This window comes from Taudactylus pleione, unplaced genomic scaffold (assembly GCF_031769625.1).
Source record: "Taudactylus pleione unplaced genomic scaffold, aTauple2 ptg000053l, whole genome shotgun sequence".
Classification (NCBI taxonomy): Eukaryota; Metazoa; Chordata; class Amphibia; order Anura; family Myobatrachidae; genus Taudactylus; species Taudactylus pleione.
In genome coordinates this window covers 30,387,501-30,410,168 of record NW_028284455.1, presented here as the reverse complement: position 1 = coordinate 30,410,168, position 22,668 = coordinate 30,387,501, and the positions used below count along the sequence as shown (strand labels likewise).

Below are 22,668 nucleotides of genomic sequence, written 5' to 3'. Positions count from 1 at the left end.
CCTTACCCACCATTTTCTATTCCTTGACCTGCGATCTATGGAAAAGAATTTTTTTCAAAATAAAGCTCTGGACGATTTTTGTCCAAAACTAAAAGTCCCATCTAGTCAGTTATTGTTTGGCACACTATAGCGGGTGACAGCCTCTCCAAAGGTGTCCATACTGTGCGATAGGCACCTTGCACTGTCGACATATTGGGCGGTCCCCACACAAGAAGAGATCCGCTCCCCCACCGCCCAATATGCCGGCACCCCCCACCTGCATAGCGCTGCATGGGATCGTACATCACATCCTCAGATCAAGTGAACATGCAGTAAGATCTGGAGGTGCGATATACGACCTCTCGGGAGCGCGCACTGTCCGATATCATGCCCATACATGGTAGATATAGCAGCGATATCGTAGCAATCTGTCGGATCGGCTGCTATAGTGCACTGTGTATGGGCACCTTTAGTGTGATAATAGAGCACAGGGGACGTGTGTTTTGCAGAACTCAGCAGCGTGCACCATGTATCTGGGTGTGAGCCTGAGGCCTGGGCGGGGCTGGTGCCATTTATTTTATGAATCAGTGAAGTAGAATCTGTGATCCTGAGTGGGTTGGATTATTTACCCCCACGTAATCAGGGTGCCGGTTCTGCGAGTACACACCGGATAGTACTACTGCACAGGACATGGACACTGAGGCCGGGTACCTCCAGGACCCGGGAGTGATGCAGCAGCAGCAGCACCAGCACATGCAGCACTATGATGATGATGGTTATTTAGTAGTGTGACAGTGAGTGGGCGGAGTCTGTAGCCGCCGCCGTGACGTCATCTCCGCCATGCAGCCCTGCGTCCTGACTCCGCTCTCTCCCCCCCACCCGGACGGCTTCTGGTGCTCACTCCCGGCGGGTACAGCCGCGTCCTGTCTCTCCAGCGAAAGGGTGGCCGGGACCACAGCTTAGGAAGGGGGTCTCCCAGAGAGCAGCCGTCCGTATACCCGCATCGTTGAGAGCCGTCCCTCCCCCCCTGGGTATAGAGGCACCAGGATGGCAGCTGGGAGAGCCGCCTCCTACTCCTCTCCATCCTCCAGCTTCAACGCTGGCTACGGGAACAGCGGGGCGGCGGCCGGGGAAGACGAGGATGGACAGAACCTCTGGTCAGTGAGTGCTGAGCGCCCGGGTCACTCTCCCCACCCCTGTGTACACATCATCATCATCGCTGCTCATTCATTCCTTGCCCGGACCGTTATAGCAGGTGACCTGTTCCTACAGCGCTGCTGCTGGGATCTGCCTGGGGGTAACCTGCTAGCCTGACGGGTGGCACATCATCTCTTACCATTGTGGGGGGGTGGAGGGAGCGAGCCCTTAGTTTTAAGTTTTAACCCATTGCTGGCTGCTGTCACAACACAGGCTGGGCGGGGCCAGACGGTCGGTAGCTGCGGGAGCGCGCCTCACCTGTCACTGAGCGTCTGGCCCCGCCCCCATGAGAGAGGTACAGTGCGCGTCCCCGACAACAGCCTAACCCGGCGCGCTCCCGTCAACTTCTGATAAATGACGCGCATCTCAGATTATGTGAGGGGTGCTGGAGGTGCCAGGGGCTTGCTGGCCTGACATGCAGTGGTGACAGATGGGCGTGGCTAGTGAGGTTTGAGGCACAAGGTACCTCGTATGTAGTGCAAGGTGATGTCCCCAGGTGTATGATAGTCAGTTATTTTTGCCTTATTTACAAAATTAGAATTTAGGTGAGCACTGCTTACTAAGGCATGGCAGACCAGTGGACAGATAATTTTTTGTCTACACTAGATTACACCTAACTCCTATGACTATTCCAATTGCATACTCTGATTATTTTCCTATTTATGGTGCTTGGGTTACTCCAGTGTTTATGTTCAAGAAGCACTTAACCTGCTCAGGTGTCATTCTGCTGGGGTATCCTGCATTGCTGAGAACTACTTGGTTTATTAGGGAATTTCCTTAAATTAGGTTGATTGCTGCAACAGAGGCTTTGGATGAGAATCTGATGTATAAATTAATGGCAAAATTCATATTGTCACCGTAAAGAGCCGTTCCCATTACAGATATTCACACAGAAGACCACACCCTTAATGGATTTATTTTTTTTGCTTCTCTTAAAGTGCCTACACACGGCCTGATTTGTACCTGCCGATGCAACTCATGATTCCAGGACTGACATATCGAACGGTCCCTACACAGAGGGCGATCTGGTGCCCGATATGCCGGCCCCTGCTGCATGGGATCGTAAGCCGCATTGCCTGATCTTTCTGTATGTTAAAAATATCAGGCAAAGCGACTGACAACCCCACGGATATTTACTATCGTTCTGATCCGTCGAATCGTTAGCAATATCGTTCCGTGTGTAGGAGCCGTTATTGATGTGTAGTTTTATTGTCATCTGTGTATATTATTGTATTGTTTTGTAAGGTACTGATGGCAAATGTCGTCCCATTAGCCTTTGTTGCATTTTAAACTGGTAAGGATTTTCATTCCTCTATTTACCACCAGAAATTGTTGGCATAACTGTAATTTGCCAAAGTTATTCAGTGCCCAGTGTGAGTCCTTGGCAGACAGTAAGTCAGTGTCATTAAGATGCGTACACACGGTACGACTTAAATGGACAATATGAATGATATCGTTCATATGATGCATTTTTCGGCCACCAACGACCTGTGATGCTTGGGCACATATGGTCGATATTGCCCATCACCTGTGCATGCAGGCCAACCTGGCCGATATCAACCAGGTTACTATAGGGACCCGCGTAATCGTTGGTGGCTTCATGGTGTGCTGGATGATCGATATCGATCGTCCAGCACACCCTGGAGATCAAACAACGATATTGTTATCGTTGTCGATCGTCCCGTGTGTACCCACCATTATCTTGCAAGCCCTGTTTGGCTATACACAGAATGATAGAATCTTGGTAAATTACTCTCAAGGCCTGGACTCGCACCACAACTTTTTTTCTTTGCTGTAGTTGAGCCTTTTGAGGTAAATGTAATAACCTGTGAGTTGCAGGCAGTTGCTAGATTTAAAGCGGAAATAATTTAAAAAAACCTTTTAAAATATTGCAGCTTTAAATCAACATTAAACAATGAAAGCGCCAAATGCCTGTAATGGACCAGTGAGACACACAAGTGCTGAATAATATAAATGTATTTATTATATCACAAGAATCGTTCCAATATTTCAATCCATATGTTAATCATAAAAATCCCCTATAAAATATATTCTACATGCATAATTTTTTTTTTTATCACATCTATAGTTGATGAAATAAAAAAAACAACAAAGCAAAAAAACAACCGTTGTCTTTACTATTATAAAATGGAAATGGCTTTAAATCAGCTCAATAATGCAATCCAGCCTCTAAAGGCACCCAAACAAAGTGCGAGGCGATAGGGGATCCGTCGTCTGACATATCGGGCGGTCTGCACACACAGTGCGATCGGGTGGCCGACGGCCCGATATGCCCGGTCCCCCTTGTCTCACCCGCATAGCAATCCATGGAATCACACATCGCATCTCATGGTCCTGCAGATAGATCAGGGGGTGCGATGTACGAACCCGCGGGAGCGCTCTCAGCCCGATATCGGGGCCATACACTGCGATATAGCAGGCAAATCGCACCAATCAGTCAGACCTTAACATCCCACGATAGCATATGCATGAGACATTGTATCAATGAGATAAGTGAACAAAGTAAACCTTCACAATGTTTCTTAGAATGTTTAACTAGGACTCCATGATCTAAGTGAGTCAAAGTTGTTTTTTTTTATTTTTTTTATTTAATCAACTATAGATGTGATGAGCATTGTTTTCTGCATGCAGAATATATTTTTATGATTAACGTATTGATTGAAATATTGGAACTATTCTTGTGATATTAATGTATTTATTATATTATTCAACACTTGTGTGTCTCACTGGTCAATTACAGGCATTTGGCGCTTTCATTGTTTACTGTGAATTGCTTTTGGTTTTGGGTGTTACTGGACACCTGGGAGAGCTGCCTGCCTTTATTCAGTCGTCATTAGGAGAGCGCCCTATAATTTCTGTATATTTTACAGCTTTAAATCTAGCTGCTAAATCATTGAAATATCACTGTTACTCTCAGGTTATTGTAATAACCCCTCTATATCCTCTTTTTCATATTCTTATGGTGCGTACACACTTTACGATAATCACGATATTAACTATTTTGACCATATCATTCAGATCGTTCATTTTTTGGTGCCCAACGACCGGCGATGTGTGGACATGTATGGTCGATAACGATATCGACCATCGCCTGTGCATGCAGGCCAACCTGGTCGATATTGACCAGGTTACATAGGGACCAGCGATCATTGATCGCGGGTCGCTGGCCCGTTGGTGGTGTGCTGGATGAACGATACCTATCATCCAGCACACTGGGAAGATGAAGGACGATCAGTCAGCGATATCGTGTGTATGCACCATTAGCCCTTCTGTTTTTGTTTTCCATTCCATTACATGAATAAGTAGCTTACAGTACATATGGTGCACACTTTGTAACATACAATTTATAACACTTCTGTTCCAAGCAACAACAATTATACCAGTTACATGACATCACAAAAGCTCTTTATGAGGTATATTGGTGACATGTGCAGTCTGAGCTATGTTGAAGCGTGAAGTTAGATCAATGCATGCTTGCTTATTACAATTTGTGTGGTGTTGAATAATTTTCTAAACTGAATTGTACTGGGAAGAGCCAGAGTGCTCACTTTGTTGAGGGCACACTTGTAGATGGATAATAAAGTAGTTTAAAATTTAACTTTTAATGCTGTTCAAATGAGAGGTCTATTTCAAACTTATGCTACATACATATAGAGAACAACATATGCATAATAAAGACATTGAAATATGTGAAAGTGGTGAAATATAGCAATAAAGTGACACGGGTGTAATAGTGAACAATACACTTAATAAAATAATCGCACAACAGTCTCAATAAGGAGAAATATTGAAAATGGATAATCCAGGGATTGATAAATCCGCGAGTTTTGGTGTATAAAGAAGATCAAATCTCAAGGTGTATGCAAAATTAATAATAAGAAGAGAGAATGATAAATGGAAAATGAAGAGGGCGTGTGGTAACTTCTGTTGTCCCTGTGTGTCACAAGGACAGTGAACTGGGGTGAGTTATAAACACGCCGCAAAAAATGTCTGTAAGGTGGTAGATTCTGCACAGCAGCATCTGCTTTCTACCGTTTGCCTGTCGCAGTGAACAATGGATGAGCGGGTTATTAGTACAGTTCTACAATCTTGTAGAAAACAATAAGGATAGAGAGGGGTCTGTATAAAGATGGATTGTCGCTTCTGCTTTCCAAAGGCATTGGACAATGAATGAGAGAGCTAAAGATGCATAAATAGCAGCCCTGAATAAGGTATAATAGGTATAGAATATAATATTGTGTGTCTCATCTATATCCAGTGATTGTTATTCATGACATGCATTTGTAATATATCGAACTACTATATTCAAAAGATAGAGTTCTGAAAGTATTCAGACACTGGCATCACCAGGAAGGTGTGGTCTCCATTAGGTGACCCCATTTGAAGGGGTGATAACAAAATAGCACAGTTTCTTTGCTATTTGGGTGTCACCAAGCATGCTTGCGTCATCCACTGTGCTCCCGGAGCGCTAGGCAAGCTCCCAGCGTGATGAGACTATATCGGCACACATCAATAGGTGTGGACACAAGGCCACACCCCATTTTGCACGCCTTTAGCTTGCGCTAAGAATTTATAGATGCCTCACTGGGTGTCACCACCCATAGGGACGCCACTGTATTCAGGCACCTAGATGTCAATATTGGGAGTGCCAATAAACCCAATTGAAACCAAAATCAACATTTTAATGTAAACAGATGTGTATTGCTAACCAATATAAGTTCTATTGCAACAGCAAAATAGCTTAAATGCAGAAAAAAATTTATAATTTTTGCAGAGTTATCCCCAGTTTGTATATTGTGTGTTACACAAAAAATTATAACCATCAGCATACATATAAATTCCCAAATACAGCAAGAGTTTATTTCAATTGGATTCTTCCCAGTTTGTAATGTATCGCACTGTATTTACCTGGTACATGTCATGATTACAGCTGGATACATGGTATAGATTAGGTAACAGATAATGTGTATAACAACAATATTGAAACCGTTCATAAAGTATGTTAATCTAGCGTTCCCGCTAGGCTATTTCAGCGAGGCATGGCGCCCTGCCCTATTTCTGAAGGACAGAACGCACCCTGCCCTCCAGAGCAGCGCCCTGCTGAAACAGCCTGCGGGTTCTGTCCTCCACTTGCGGGCCACAGTGTCCTGCAGGTGGGGAAAATGGAAGAGCAGCGGTCACCGCCGGTGAATGGATGCCAGGCGCATCTGTCTGCGCCCGGCATCCATTCACAGTAACCGCAGCGCTTGGGGACTGCCCGGTATGTCCGCAAGAGCCGGGCACGTCCCCAAGAGTGTCGAAAAGGGGATGCGTCATAAAGACACACCCCCTTTTCCTTGACCACCCCCATTTTTGGACGTGCGTGCAGACGTGCCCCTTGCTCTAGGTCCGGCGGCAGGCAGGGCGCCGGACCTAGAGCAAGGGGCACGTCTGCGAGTGAACACTAGTTAATCCTGCTCTAGGAAGCATCTAACACTAAGGGGGGAATTCAATTAGATGCAATAAAAAATGCAAAATGTAATCTGACCCGTCTCCGTAACAAAACCCTTTTCACATGTATGCACGCTCTCGTTTATCGCGTAAAAACTGCTGAAAACTCATTCTTCTGAAAACTTTTTTGGAGATTTCAGGAAAAAAAGGAAATCTGCTTGTACCCCCAAATAAAGGTAAACTATGATAGGGAAATGGTATATAAGTGTGTAAGTGGCCATAATTAAAGATTTTAGGTGCCTGCAAACGATGCAATATCGTGAACGATTTCCCTTGAACCCTCCCTGCCAGCTCCCCGGCACTCCAGGAGACCATATGGTGCAAAAAGTGTACAATCTGACTAACGACCTATCGTGTGTCCTTAACGATTTCCAGTGGATCATTAATGAACTTGCCAGATCTTGCCTGCTGTAGGAAGATCTGAAGGTACGACAAACGGCCCGTGAGTATGCGCATCATTATCATTTGTGGACAATGCACGATTTGCTGTTCCGATGCGTCAAAATCGTGCAAAATATTGTCTATCCAGGTGGATGCGAGAATAAGTCCTTAGCCTGCCCAAACAGCGCTGTGTATAGAATAGCCTCGGGAGCTCCCTCCCGTGGCTATTCATCATCGCTTTGAATTGTATTACCCCCATTATTGGCCAAATTAAGCTATTTAAAAAATTGGTCATTAAGGGGGGTGCCAAAAGGGTTCTGAAGCAAATCCCAACATTTTTACCAAAAAATGGTATTTTGGAAGTCACCTGCTGAAAGGTGCTGGAAAGTACTGGCGTAAAGTCGAAAATGGACTTTAAGCCATGCGAAAAGCCCTGAAATCTGAAATGCCTGATATCTCTTTTTACAGAAACATTTTCGGGGAAAAGTTATTTTTAACGCCAGTTTTGGGCTTATCGCATCTAATTGAACCCAGCCCATAGTTATACAAAACCATTTTAGTAAGTGTAGCATGCGTAAAACATATCCATTAATAGTATAAAGTATGTGTACACAGAATAAGTAAATGAAAAAACAGCTGTTGAGGGAGAAATAAAAATGAAATTCACGGCACCTCAGTAAGGACTGTGGGGGGAATTTAGTTGTCTTTTTCTGGACGTCAATGGGCGTCTATCAGAGCAATTAAATTGTTTCTCTAATAGATGCCCATTAGTGTTTTAATGCGCCCAGAGGCACCAAGTTTGGATGCTCAAAACAGCTAAACCTGGCTAAACTCCTGGTTTGGGCATCTAAGCCCTAGTTTGGGTGCTGAAACTACTGACTCTGCACACATATTTTCTCCCACCTCAGGAGGCTGCTGCAGCTAATGGCCATCTAGCAGACAAACAATTGAATTCCTCTGATATACGCCTTTTAGTTAAGACTCCCCCCAAAAATAATTGAATTCCCCTCCACTGAGAACTGTGGTGCAGCGGAGTTCCAGTGTGCGCACAGCGATAACCGCCAAGGTCCAAATCGTGTTTGGCATGTTTGGGCTTGATAACAGATGCAGCTGAATACGTTTTTAAAGCTATATAGAATAGAGGATTCACCAAAATAGTGTAGTATTTATAATATTTTATCTAATTATTGTGACTATTGGATGTATATTAAGAAAATAAAGTGCAGGCTTTTGTGTTCCTGAGAATTTTCCTCCATCAAGAAGTTTATCTGTCTTATTTCCCAACGTATTTGAGCTGGAATGGGCACAGTCAAACTTCCTAATGTAGTGTGTTTGTTTATTTGAAAGCTATTAATACATCTGTGTTAAAAAAAAAAATATATATTCTCTTTCTGTAATGTCTGAATCAAGACAGCGGTGGATCCAGGATTCCCTCCTATCAGGAGCTGGGGTTGTCATAGACTGCAGACTGCCCAGCTGCACTGATGCTGTTTTAACACATCAGAGTGGCCGGGCAGCTTCTGAACCACAGCTATGCAGCACGTGGCCACAGACATACACAGTGCAGGATAGGCCGGGGCTATGCTAAGTAACTAGATGTTATTGCCCTCTCTAGATCCACCACTAACCCAAGAAGCTGGGGTATTCTACGGAAACATGACCAGAAAAGAATGACTACTGTATATTCTGTTTTTAAATTGTCAAATAATATTTACTTTACATGGCATGAAAATGGATATGTGCAATTTCTAACGTTCTCGCACAAGTCTCTGGGTGATGCGCATTTGTTGCCTTTCAAACAAGGGGTTTCCATTAAATGCAAAGCCTATTTTTAGTAGTTTCCAGTACAACATGGTATATGTAATATTTAGCTTAGAACAAACTGCACAGCCTAATCTCCTGTGACTAGTCCTGTTTAGTTTGGATAATAGGCACCTCTTTGCTTCCTTGGAACTCACTACCATTTGACTCATTATCTTGTGTTAAGCTGGGTACACAACATACAATAAAGTGACATGATGTAACGATACATCGCAGGCACAGTGCACGATGTGGCGTACGACTGCGTGATATATATTGTTACATCGCCCATGTCATTCTGATCATTCCCTGCATTACTACATGAAGGGAAGTGGTAACGGCAGCACATAACATGCGCAGTTACCAATATTACACCTATCACCCCTTCATACATTTCCCCCTCTGTCCAATCCACCACCCTTTTGAACCTTTAATTTGTGTTACTTTATACTGAACTTTCATACTTTGGGCCGTATTCAATTAACGCCCATTTTTCATGTAAAAATGGAGGAAACTTTTCTCCATTTTAAAAATGGGGGAAAATGTGCAAAATCCCTATTTTTGTGTAAAAATGTGTGGATTTCTTACAGAACCCTTTGGACAGTAATGATACTTTTGCAAAAAGAAAATTCGGAAATTGCGTGCTTTGACGAAAAACAACCGCTGAAATTTCGGTCAAAATGTTTTTTTGTTTTTTTTTCCGTGAAAAATGCGTTTAATGTATTGGGGCTGGTATTTCGGAGGGCCATAAGGATGCGCCAAGTGTGTTAAACATCGCACGTGGTTGGCGCAGGTGTTTTTTTTTAAAACAGCTAAAAAAATGCCTGCGCTACCCACGCGCGATGTTTAAAACACTTGGCGCATCATTATGGCCCTCCGAAATACCAGAACCAATACGTTAAATGCATTTTTCACGGAGAAAAAAAAAAATTTCACCGAAATTTGTTGCGTTTTTTGTCAAAGTACGCAACAATTTTATTTTTCTATAAAGTATCATTAGGGGGGCTGTCCAAAGGGGTCTGTAAGAAATCCCCACATTTTTACCCAAAAATAAGGATTTTGCACATTTGTTTCCGCCTGCCCTAGGCTGGAGAAAAGTTTTCTCCAGTTTTTAGGCGAAAAACAGCCGTTTTTCACAGTCGTTGGTGAAATCGTCCGCAAATCGGCCGATCGCGTGGACGGGCGATTCACAAACAACGGTGAAAACTGTCAATTTCGCCTCTAATTAAATACGGCCTTTTGAGTTGAGAAATGCATCTTCATAGCAGTAGCTTACTGCTACAGCATTGAGGACTTTTTTGTCAGTTTCCTTGTGAGTCTATAGATCTTCTGTGTTCAGGAGCACATTTGAATTATTTAAGTTAATAATTGGGTATTCTAAAGATTAACAAGCCTCCTCTTTTAATTTAGTATTGATATTAGATGATGTGACTTGCAGCCTAGTGCTGTATGTGTGGTCACAGACCTCCTTAGTAACTCCTATTATCATTCTAATTTAAAATAGGGGGTACATAATGGACAAGCAATTAGTTAAAAATATCATGAGTTGCAAGGTTATTTAGAAAGCCAGAACATTCACTACTGCTTAGTAATGCTGACAAGCCCTAAATGTGTATGCTGCTCTCACTGTTTAGCTCCTGAAATGTAATCCTGTACTTGGCAATAGAAGCTGGCAGAGGGAAGTCACGAGCAAGTACCTGCTTTGAACATTCATGTGGCTGTATTATGTACCCCATATGAATGTATTAAGATATGTTGTAATAGGACTTCTTGATTAATTTTAAGTTCTAATAAAAATGTACAAGTAAGTCCTCAAAGATAAACCTAAACTATACTGAAGTCATCAATTGTCAAAAATGTTAAATCTTGAGAAAAAGACTTTGATGTTTCTACAGGGCACTAAAATTCCACAGTCAATAAAACTATGTATAAGACAATACATAGGTATGTTTTTGGGTAAATCGCAATAAAATCATGTTCTTGGAAAACATATTTCTTGCTATAAAATCCAATGTGCCACTGTTTTTCCAGTCTATGGGGGTCATTCAGACCCGCTCGCAAGCGGGTCGATGTTCCCCACTGCGCATGCGCACGACGGAGGGAGCTCTGTCGTGCGCATGCGCTAGACCCGGGGAGCGACGGGCTTTCCATCGCTCCGGGTCTCGCACCAAAGGGGGCGTGCTGTCGATGTTGATTGACAGCACGCCCCCTTTGGTGGGCGTGCCGGGGGCGTGCCTGCCAGACGGAGGCGTTCCCATGGGAACGCCTACCATCTGAAGCCGGCCCCACTGACATCAATAGTGATGTCAGTGGGAGTGATTTTGGCTCTGATAGAGCCAAAATCACTCCAGGGTTTGTGGCAAGGAGACCCTACCGCAGGGTCTCCATCGCAAGTCCGATGGTCGCGATAGTCAAAACCATCGCGACCATCATCATGGACGCTCGCTATAGCTGTGGGTGGACACCCACAGCTATACGAGCGTCCAGGAGGCCGCTCCATTTTCATGGAGGAGGGCCCTGATTCAGAGCGAGCGCTCTGCTCAGAGCGTTCAGCTCTGAATCAGGCCCTATGTTCAGAATACTCTGTTTTTATGTACTTGCTGAGTTACATGGGTAATAAAGTGTAATATGTTCAAATTATGAGATAACCATTGGGGAAAAAAGTACTTCAATCTGTAATCCTCTCCCCTCTGTATATCTCTACTTGCAAGCCTTCTTTCATTTGCCTGTTTTGTTGAATCTGAACAGGTCTTCCATACTGAGTGAAGTTTCCACGCGGTCCCGCTCTAAGCTGCCATCAGGGAAAAATGTGCTGCTGCTTGGTAAGTGAGACTTTTTTTTTTTTATGCAGTTTTTAAATTAAGTATAAAAAAATCTAGACCTTGGCAGCTGTAGGTATTTATGAAATGTTATAGTTCTTTCCTTCTTTCGAGAATACTACGCAATACTAGACATTTTTTTTAGATGGTTTAAGTCTAGTAGTGGAGAGGACGTTATTAGTCAGCCTCAATTAAGTGCGAGAGAGCGCACAATCTGAGTAATTACGGTAGGAAACCTTGCTTGTCTTTGCTTAACTCTGGGGTTCCACTGGCTAATTAGCAGTAGGATGAATGCTGGGTAAAGGCTCTTTCTGTTGTTACTTGCATATTAGTTCTCGGTGCTGTATAATGTTTAACAGGATAGATCAGTGTAGCTGGAAAAATGCCCCGTGATTTTTACCATTGAACTACTTAGTTGAAGTTGACAGAAAAGTACTGAATAGTGTGTAAAAGGTTTCGGTCTCATACTATATCCCTGATGCTATTTGTAAGTGTATAATATGACTTCAATTTGTAACACTGAAAGCCAAAGCATGTGTTTACTAGTTGATTAAAATTATTCCAACTAAACCGTTTTGACTTCTAGTTAGTTAGACCTCTTGTGTCTTATAATAGGTCATCCTTATAAGCTTTGTGGTATAATAGCCTCATTTGTTAAAAAAAAAAAATCTTTTAACGTGTTCACATGTGATTGGTGTAATGTGTGCTGACATTTGTATAGAAAGGACCTCTATACTTTTTGTTGTCTTTCCTGATGAGGCCTACGCTTATATTTTGTGTGCTGCATATCACCCTCTCACAACCACTACTGATACCAGCAATTCTTCCCCTCAGTCTGTATGTAAAAGTACTTTATTTGTTAGTCCTTACATATAAAGGGAAGGAAGGGCAAATGCTGCGTATTTTTTAATCAGTCTGTCTCTCCCACAGAAATGTCATTGGCCAAAGTATATGCTTCCCAGAGCTCCGTACAACTGTAGGGGCAAATTTTAAGCTACCATAGTTTCCCTTTTTAATGTCGTGTCTTGTGAAGAGCAGTTTGAATCGGCCCTACAGTATGTGCATTGAGACCAGAGACGTTGATCACGGCAGACAGTTGGGTTGCAGATCGCGGGAGTGAGGAGTTAGCTAACCATAATACACTCCAGTACATTTCAGAATAGAATACGAGTCTACAGCCAAGATCTGTTAGTCATACATTGCACACTACAACACTAGTATTACAAAGGAGAATGTATAAAATATGGGGGCAGAATTGCATGTGTTAAGCACACTGCACCATAGATCTCCCACTGTGGTTGTGATGCAGACACGAGACTGTCCTTCTCATCCACATGCGAGCAGCATTTAAACAGCTAAATTACTTTGTGAAGAGAAATGGCATTTACCGTTCCCTTTAATGTATGGGAGTTTTTATTTGCTTATTAAGGGGCATATGTATTAAAGCTTGATGTGATATAAAATTGTGAAATATATATCACCAACCAATCAGCTCCAAACTATCATTTTCTTTTTTTTTTTTTAATGCAAACTATTTTTATTGAAAAAAGATCAGACATTTTAAATGGAATACAACGGAAAAAGCGTATGGATACAAGTGTTGACAATTGGTGGTTCCATTTCGAATACTACAATAAAAATCATAATATAGATAGATCACATGAAAAATATACAATAAAAATAAACAATAAAAAATAAACAATATAGGGGGGAGTTCGGGAAAAGGAAAGTCAGAGGGGAAAAAGGAAACTGAGCGGGAGATTAGAGGGTGATCGAGGGGGCAATTTGTCATAGCCTCAAATAGATTATATTGGGATCAAAAAGAAACTGATACGGATGTAGAGTTTGAGCCATTAAACATGGAATATTGTGTAGAGCCCTTGAACACCAGCCAAGGGGACCACATAGCAGTAAAGTCGGTAGGTCTACCTTTAGTAAAAGATACTATGTCCTCCATATCCATGTAATAATCGATCCTCTTAAACTAGTCTTTAATGGAGGGAGGGGAGGTGGAATGACCGCTTTAGCTGCATTATGCAAGTGCCTCAGTAAGGAATTCTTGTAGGAAGCCGTAGAAGATGAGGTCATGTTCAAAAGCCAAAAACCAGGATCTCTAGGGACCTCTCCCACAAGAATTATCTTAGAACACTCAAATACATTCAACCAAAAAGGGGCCAGGGAAGGGCAATCCCACCATATGTGGAGAAGGCTACCTGGCGCAGAATTACATCTCCAGCAAATTTTTGGGACCTGTGGAAACATTTTATTTAAAAGTACTGGATATCTATACCAACGTGATATAACTTTGTAAAGAGTTTCAAGAGTAGCTCTACAAGAAGAACTGGCAAAGGTGTTATTAAAAACAATTTCCCAGGCAATGTCCTGGACTTTATCCTGGAGTTCTTTTTCCCACACTGTAGTAAATTGAGGCGGTAGTTTAAACAAATTTCCAATAACTAGTGAGTATAATGTAGATATAGTATGAGATGGAGTTTGAGAGGTGGAACATATGGATTCAAACAGACTGAGTGTTCTAGTGAGATCAGAAAGCTTGCAAGAAGAGGTAATAAAATGCCGTACTTGGGGGGATTTCCAGAATTCGGATTGGGGAAAATGCCATGATTCCTGGAGTTCTGTAAACGAACGCACCCCTGACGAACAAACCATCTGACCCAGTCTAAAGTGGCCACGCTAAACCAGTTATTAAAGGACAGTGTGGAGAGCCCAGGGGAAAAGTCCAAATTCCCAAGAAAGGAAGTGAGAGGGGAAACAATAGATGAAATATGGGAGAGATGTCGCAGTTTTTACCAAGAGCGTAATGTGGGTGTTATAGTGGGATGTCTAACAGTTGGTAGTTTAGGAAGCCATGTAACAATTTCTATAGGCTGAGCCAGACTGCTTTCCTCCAACATGATCCACTGCCTGGAACCTCCTGTGCAGGTCCATTCGAGAACACGATTAAGCATGACAATAGCTAGTGATGTGAGGAAGCTGAAAACCTCCATCTTGTTTACGGCGGTATAGGATAGCATGTTTAAAACGTTGTGTAGAATTGTTCCAAACAAACCTACGAATAAGACCTTCCATTTCTGTAAACCATGTTGGAGGGATATGAATTGGAAGGGTTTGCATTAGGTATAAAATTTTGGGTAGGGAATTCATTTTTATCACATTAATCCTACCGATCCAGGATAAACGAGTGGTGCGCCATCTAGTCAAATCAGTACGAATAGTTTGCAATAAAGGCGTAAAATTATTTGAGAACAGTTGGGACAGGTCTTTAGTCAGGTAGACTCCTAGATATTTAAGTTTAGTGGGATTCCAAACAAAGGAGAAGGATTGTTTCAAGGAATTTACCAAGGGCGGGGGTGCAGTCAGGCTCATAGCCACAGATTTGGAATAATTAATTTTAAAATGTGAAAACATGCCAAATTTTTGGAATTCTGATATAAGATTCGGGAGAGAAGTAGCTGGATTAGTAAGCAATGCAAGAAGGTCATCCGCAAAGAGTGCTAGTTTATATTCCTGACCACCTATGTGGATACCAGAAATATTCACATTACTTCGTATGGCCCTAGCTAGAGCCTCCATACAAAGGACGAATAAAAGTGGGGAGAGTGGGCACCCCTGTCTCGTACCATTTGAAATAGTAAATGAGTCAGAGAGAGACCCGTTTATCCTAATTCTTGCTGTGGGAGCATCGTATAAAGCCAAAATTCTCTGCAGACATGTAGGTCCTAACCCCCAAATGTCGTAAGAACCCTGACATAAACTCCAAGTCAACTCTATCGAAAGCCTTCTCTGCGTCAGTCGATAAAATAATAGACTGGGCAGACGTGAGAGAGACTTGATGTATTAAATTGATAACTTTTAGTTGTGTTGTCTCTGGCCTCGCGACCCAAGACAAACCCAACCTGGTCATCATCGATCAATTTGGGTAAGTGTCTTCAACCGGTTAGCTAGGAGCTTAGCAAAGATATTCAAATCAATGTTTAGGAGTGAGATAGGCCTATAACTAGGGCATAAGGTAGGATCTTTACCCTCCTTAGGTATGACGGTAATGTGTGCCTCCAGTGATTGTTTGGAGAAACTAGTTCTATCTGAGATCGAATTAAAGGCGCGAGTCATAAGGAGTGCTAATCTATCCTTAAAAGCCTTGTAGTAGGCTGTAGAAAATCCATCTAGGCCAGGGCTCTTACCAGCTGGAGAGGAGGAGATTGCCTGATCCACCTCTTCAACAGAGAAAGGCGTCTCAAGAGTATCAACCTCTTCTGAAGAAAGCTGAGGATAATTAAGCGATCGTGACTGAATTGCCTCTCGATGAGTAATAATATCAGAGTCCTGACCTGAGTTCTTTAGATTATAAAGTTTAGCATAATAAGATCTAAATGACTCAGCGATTCGTTTAGTTTCATTATTGGTCTGACCATGTTCGTCTTTTATAGCTTGAATAAATGCAATAGCACGTAGTTCCCGCAATGCCCTATACAACATCTTACCCGGTTTTTTTCCCCATTGGTAGAAGCGGCTACGGGATTTACGGTAGGACAGCTTTATTTTGTCCATGGAAAGTCTATGAAGGGCAGCTCTAGTTTCCTCCAATTTAGAATAAAAATGTGGGGACAAGGAAGCTTTATGGGAAGTTTCCAGGGATTTGATCTCAGCTAAAAGGGCATGTCTTTGCTGCGTTTTCTGTGTTTTTAGATAGGAACCTAATTGTATGCAAGTGCCCCGTAGAACACATTTATGTGCCTCCCACACCGTTACTTTGGAAGTGTCATCCTGATCATTTTGTTAAATGTAAGAGTCTAAAGAGGACTCTATTTGGAATTTGCAATAGGGATCTTGTAAAAAGAGGTTGTTAAAACGCCATGACCAAGGGTTGAGCAAGCGCTGTGGGAGAGAGAGTGTAAGAAAAACTGGAGCATGGTCAGACCACGTGATAGGTCCTATTGAGGTGTCTGATATGAGATGTAAATGTCGGTGACTCAAAAAAAGATAATCGATTCTCAAGTAAGTGTGGTGAGGACGAGAAAGGGTGAAGTCAGATTCAGCTGGATGAGCGATCCGCCAAGAATCAGCCAGTTGATGGTCGTGAAGGGTGCGTCTCACTCGCTTAAACTTCTTCCCTGGCCTATGAGATGTTTTATTGGAAGTGTCATGAAGAGGATCAAGGGGCCAATTTAAATCACCTCCTACAACCGTAATCCCCTCCAACAAAGTCTCGGCTTTATCTAAAACAGCAGCAATAAAGGAGGGTTGACCAGAATTAGGCGTGTACAAATTTAAAAAGGAGAAACGCTGATGGTATAAAGTACATTTAACCAAAATACCTCTACACTCTACAAGGCTATGTATGGAAACATCAGATACCGGTAAGTGGCGAGCAAACAAAACTGCAACACCCAAGATTTTACCAACTGATTTATCACTAGAAAACGTATGTGGGTAATAATAACTTTTTAGGGGGGGGAGTGCCCTTTCTTAAAGTGCGTTTCCTGCACAAGAGCTATATCCACTTTATCAGCACGAAGGGACCGGAGCATTTGGGATCTCTTTTCAGGGAGATTCAATCCTTTAGTGACAATCCGCAACACAGGTTTACGACTGGACATAGATTCCCAATGTGAAGACAGCATAACAATCTGCCCCTCGAGATAAAGTGTAAATTACCCAACTATATAGGTCACCCTTGAGAGATGGGAGGATTATGGAAAGGGGAAAGGGACGGAAAAAAGGGAAGAGAAAAAGAAAAAATAAAGAAAAGAAAATAATCGCAAATAATAAACATGCAATTGAAATATTGAGTGTAGATAGAGATTGAAACATCGAAATGCTGCATCTGGTCAACCAGGAGACAAAAATCAGCTCCATGTCCAGGATGTGAAGAAAAAAATGCAGCATTGAGGGGGTTCGGAGGGACGGCAACAACAACAACCCAAACATCTAATTATGAAATTAAGTTAATTTCTACTGAGGGAATCTTACAGATAACTTTACATTATGAGACCTACAGACATATCGTGATATAACCTCACAGATATTACTACAATAATTAGTTAAGGGGCACTAAAAGTGCATCAAAATGAACATTGGCATCAAAACATTTAAGTATAGGATTAAGACCGAAGTCTTTGCAAATAGGAAAAACTGGAACAGTCTCACCAATTTTGTATGAGATGAAGTGGTCAGGTCTCTTCCGCGGATGTTGGGAGAGACAGACATCTTGTCTTCCGCTTGGAGCTAGCAACTTGTTGCCAATGATCTCCATCAGAAGGGAGGGAAGGAATCACTAAAGGGCTGTGGAAGTTCTCCCATCCGGAAGTGCCACTGGATCTATACACAAAGCCGTGAAGAAGGAAGGAAGATCATCAGGTGTATGGAGAATAACATTTTTCCCATTATGAGTGACTTGTAGATTAAATGGAAAACCCCAACGATATCTCAGGGCATGTTTGCGAAGTTGTTCTGTTAGTGGTCTCGGGGCTTTCCTTTGTTGCAAGGTATATCATGATAGGTCAGGAAAGAGTTGAATTTTGTCACCGTTAAAATCGACCTCTTCAAGTTGTTGAACCTTCTGCAGGATAGCTTCTTTTTGGGTATGATAATGAAGGCGACATACAGTCAGGTGCATAAATATTGGGACATTGACAGAATTTTCATATTTTGGCCTCTATTCACCACCACAATGGCTTTGAAATGAAACAAACAAGATGTGCTTTAACTGCAGAGTTTCAGATTTAATTTGAGGGTAATTACATCCAAAACAGGTGAACGGTGTAGGAATTACAACGGTTTCTATATGTGCCTCCCACTTTTTAAGGGGCCAAAAGTAATGGGACAAACTAAACAATCCTAAATCTAACTTTCACTTTTTAATACTTTGTTGCAAATCCTTTGCAGGCAATTACAGCCTACAGTCTGGAACGCATAGACATCACCAGACACTGGGTTTCATCCTTGGTGATGCTCTGCCCGGCCTCTACTGCAAATGTCTTCAGTTCCTGCTTGTTCTTGGGGCATTTTCCCTTCAGTTTTGTCTTCATCTCGGGGTTTGTCAGTAGGCAGACCTCTCGGACGGAGGGCATGATGCGCCCTATCAAACAAGATTTCACTATTGGGGTCTAGGCCAAGGATCTCACCAAATATCTTCGTGAGGGCATCTGTGAGATTGGGTTCCATTACATCTTCAGGTAGACCACGTATCCTGATGTTGCGCCTGCCGCGATTATCCAAGTCATCCATTCGTGAGAAAGTATATCTGTGAATTGGTGGAAAGCGTCTGCAGATACCTCTTTTTGTAGTCTTCCAGACAGTCAATCCTAGTTGCCAATTCAGCCATATCCGATTGAATAGTGGCCACTTCCTGGCGAATAGTAGACTGAAGCTTGGCCTCCAGAGACTGAAAGTCTTGTTTCGTAGGTAGTGATCTAACGTGAGAGAGAATTTCATTAATCTCGTCCCGAAAGGTAGATGCTGAAGGGCTGGAAGTATGAGTAGCTCCTGGGGACATTCTGTCTGAAGAAGAAGAGGCAGCAGGTGAGGCTGGTGCGGGGGTTTCATCTGCAGCGGTGGTATCAACTGGCTTTAGGAACTGACGTAGATCTTGATGGGATCCGCTATCCGATCTACCACCAACTTCCGACTTGGATCTTTTATTATTTAAGTATGTGACATGAAAAATAATCTGTACACAATTCCCATGTGTAAAGCCAACTAGAAAAAAAGTTGGGTCTTCGCCAGGTACCGTCCCTTCTAAGGACCTAGGCAGCCATCAGGATTACCGTCGCATCATGCTAGAGAACAAGGTCGGACGTGGTCTCATATCAAACACTTGCAGTGAAATATGACAGTCTGTAGAGGATATTGAGAACTTTTTATGTTTCCAAAATTCCACCACAAGAGGGAGCCAAAGGAGCTGGTATTGTTGATGAGTTTAGAATCAGTGTAGAATAATTATGGGAGATTTTTGTTTAGGAATATAGATAGATATAGGGATTGATCCCAAGTAAGCCTCTCTGTATGGAATGGATAGGGTCACTGCAGGGTAACTGTTAATCCACAAGAGATGATCTCTATTCAGCCTAGACTTACAGGTAGGGGAAACAGCTCAGGAGTCGCTGAGGGTATAAGAAAATCAGGGATCTTTCGGCTAATAAGCAGTAGCAGGGCTGTAGTAAGTAACGCTGACTGCCCTCCGCAGCGTCTCTCGACTCACTCACCGCACATCAGCTGGTCAGAAGGCCCAAGACGGCACGCCGCACCTACCGGCAGAGATCCACAGCCTCCGGGTGTTAGATCCTCCAGGGGATTCAAGATTTCGGGCGCTCTCCCCTCACAAGCTCAGGTCAGCGCCAGCCGCCCACACAGACTCGGCCGGCGGGAGTGCGAGCAAGTCCCTCTGGTAACTGCAGTCGCGCCAGCGAGGGGGACTTCAGTGGAGGCTGACAGCGCCTCCGAAGAGTCCGCGATCCGGTGGGTCTGCGAATAGCAGCAGAAAATTTAGATCCCGGCTTCCGGAAGGAGAGGTAGGCCACAGCCTGCAGGAAGGTAGGAGACCTTCCCCGGCTCCGTAGTTCTACCCTAGGGGTACTTACCGGTGCTGGACACTACAAGGAGGGACGTCTGAGCTGGATACTGGCTGATGGAGGTGGTGAATAGAGCCACTAATTCAGGAGCTGCAGAAATGCACGTCTCCTCCAAATGGCCGCCAAGTCACGCCCCCCTCCAAACTATCATTTCTTAAACACAACCTGCAAAATGTAAATTAGAAGCTGATTGATTTGGTGATGTATATCTCACAATCTTGGGCCATATTCATTTACAGGCGCAAAGCCTTTTTCGCCTGTTTTTTTTTTTTTGATAAATTTTTCGCCTAAAATTTTTTCGCCAAATTCAATTCCAGGACAATTTCGCCTCATTGCAGTTAATGAAGGACAGAACTAGGTGGTGGTCATTAACTCGTTCTAATGTGTACGCAGGATCCGATACGTTGGGCCGACATAACGGCTGGGTACACATCGTTCAGTGTGGACCCAGATTTACTGTATCTCTGTTCTGCCTGGACAGTAGGTTATTTCAAGTTTGATCACATGCGTATGTCGCCTAATCGGATCTTAAGTCAGTTTGCCAAGTCTACCAATGTATTGGCGCCTTAATTATTTTAGCATGTTTTATTTGGAAATTACTGATTTCCTTTTAGTTTTCTGCAGCAAAGAACATTCATATATTATAGCTTGCATCACGAGAGTTTGTCTTTATAACTAGTTAATTGACTTAATTCCTTTTTTTTTTCTTTTTCTCCCCCAAATCTTAATATTTCCAGGTGAGGATGGAGCGGGTAAGACCAGCTTGATTGGTAAGCTTCAGGGAATAGAGGAATATAAGAAAGGAAGAGGAATGGAGTATCTATACATTAACGTCCATGATGAAGATAGAGATGGCAAGTAGTGTTTATGTAGTATGCTAGAATCGCCCAAAGAGAAAACATGTTTTCAGTATATAGATGTGATTTATTATACAGAATGCTTGGGAATTATGGTTATTTGAAAACAGATGATTTTTCATGATCTACAGCATGGGACCTAAAGTACAAGTAAGAATTCCCTTTGCTATTCCACACACTGCCACACCATTAAGCGAAGTAGTGCTCCCCCCAGTGCCCGTTAGATGTACTTCTAATTACTTTTAATGCAGAAAAAATTTGTGATCAACTCATTGGAACATCTGATTAATGTTTTTACATTTATAATGTTAAAGTATTCTAAATTTGCATGTTCAAAATTAACTATTAACTTTTTGTGCATGCAATAATTTAACTATGTTTATTGTAGATCAAACCAGGTGTAATGTGTGGATCTTGGATGGTGATCTGTATCACAAGGGGCTGTTGAAGTTTGCCATGGATGGCAGCTGTGTAAAAGACACACTAGTTATGTTGGTAGTAGACATGTCACGGCCGTGGTTGGCCCTGGATTCACTTCAGAAATGGGCTAGTGTTACCCGGGAACACATGGATAAGTTGAAGATCCCACCTGAAGAAATGAAGGAAATGGAAGAGAAGAGTAAGTGCAGTTGGTGCGTTGTTTGACTCCCAAAGAGATTCTCCACAATTGATTTAAGTCAAAATTGCGGCTAATGCACGTTAACCCATAGGTTTACTGTATAAGTACTGGGAGCTATGGGTTAACGTGTTTACGGCACCCACAAAAAGGGCACTTACCACAGATGTCTGTTCAAGCCTCCCTCAGGCTTCTTAAGGGCCTGATTCAGAGACGGATGATGATGCATTCATTCAACTGCGATCTCTTACGGATTGCAGTAGCTATTATATGCTAACGCCTTACAATGCCTAACTGAGCACAGGAACGCCCACTGCTGCCTTCTCTTATCCGATCGATGATGTGTAACAGCATAAACAGGCAGTGACGCATCATGTAAGTCTGAACAGCCGCAAACACAGCGGTTCTCATGCTGTGAGGGAGATCACAATGGCTAATTTATGCACACCCATGAAATGGCGTTTCAACGGTCAGACACATCTGCGTTTTTCTAACACCCCCCCCCCCCCCCCCCCCCTTTTCCCATTACCACCCCTAAAAGCTGACTGCCTGTCACTCATTTTGCGAGTGACAGGTGGTTAGTGTTTCTGGGGCGGTAATAGGGGAGGTTACGATAAAAACGTAATCGCAGTGCAAGGCTGCGCATGCGGCGTTTGCGCAACAGCAAACGCTCGTTCTACAAAAATATCTTCATTGCGTCCATCTGTGAATCAGGCCTAAATTCAGACTGTAATTGAATAACACCAGCCGACCAATTAGCCTGCAGGTAATTACTGTGGCTAATTGAATATGGCCCTTATTACCAAGAGTTTAAACAGCAAGTGCTTCTTAATAGATGTAGCTAAACCTTAAGGAAGTAATATATCTGCATACTAACTGGGAACACACATATGACCGTCAATTGGCCTGGTAAATACAGC

General features: G+C 42.8%; 1 protein-coding gene across 2 annotated transcripts in view; it reads left to right on the top strand.

Moving 5' to 3' along the window:
- The first annotated feature begins 813 nt into the window (after positions 1–813).
- The window catches only part of DYNC1LI1 (dynein cytoplasmic 1 light intermediate chain 1), a 58,209-nt gene continuing 36,354 nt past the window's right edge, over positions 814–22,668 (top strand). Inside the window, exons 1-4 of one of the 2 annotated variants that reach the window (XM_088462769.1) lie at positions 814–1,136; positions 11,617–11,690; positions 21,013–21,129; positions 21,521–21,751. In XM_088462769.1, coding sequence (XP_088318895.1) covers positions 1,027–1,136; positions 11,617–11,690; positions 21,013–21,129; positions 21,521–21,751 — 532 coding nt within the window. In that variant the 5' untranslated portion in view covers positions 814–1,026. Of the gene's footprint in view, positions 1,137–1,580; positions 1,639–11,616; positions 11,691–21,012; positions 21,130–21,520; positions 21,752–22,668 lie in introns of those variants that run through there. The other variant, XM_088462770.1, reaches the window with a different exon arrangement.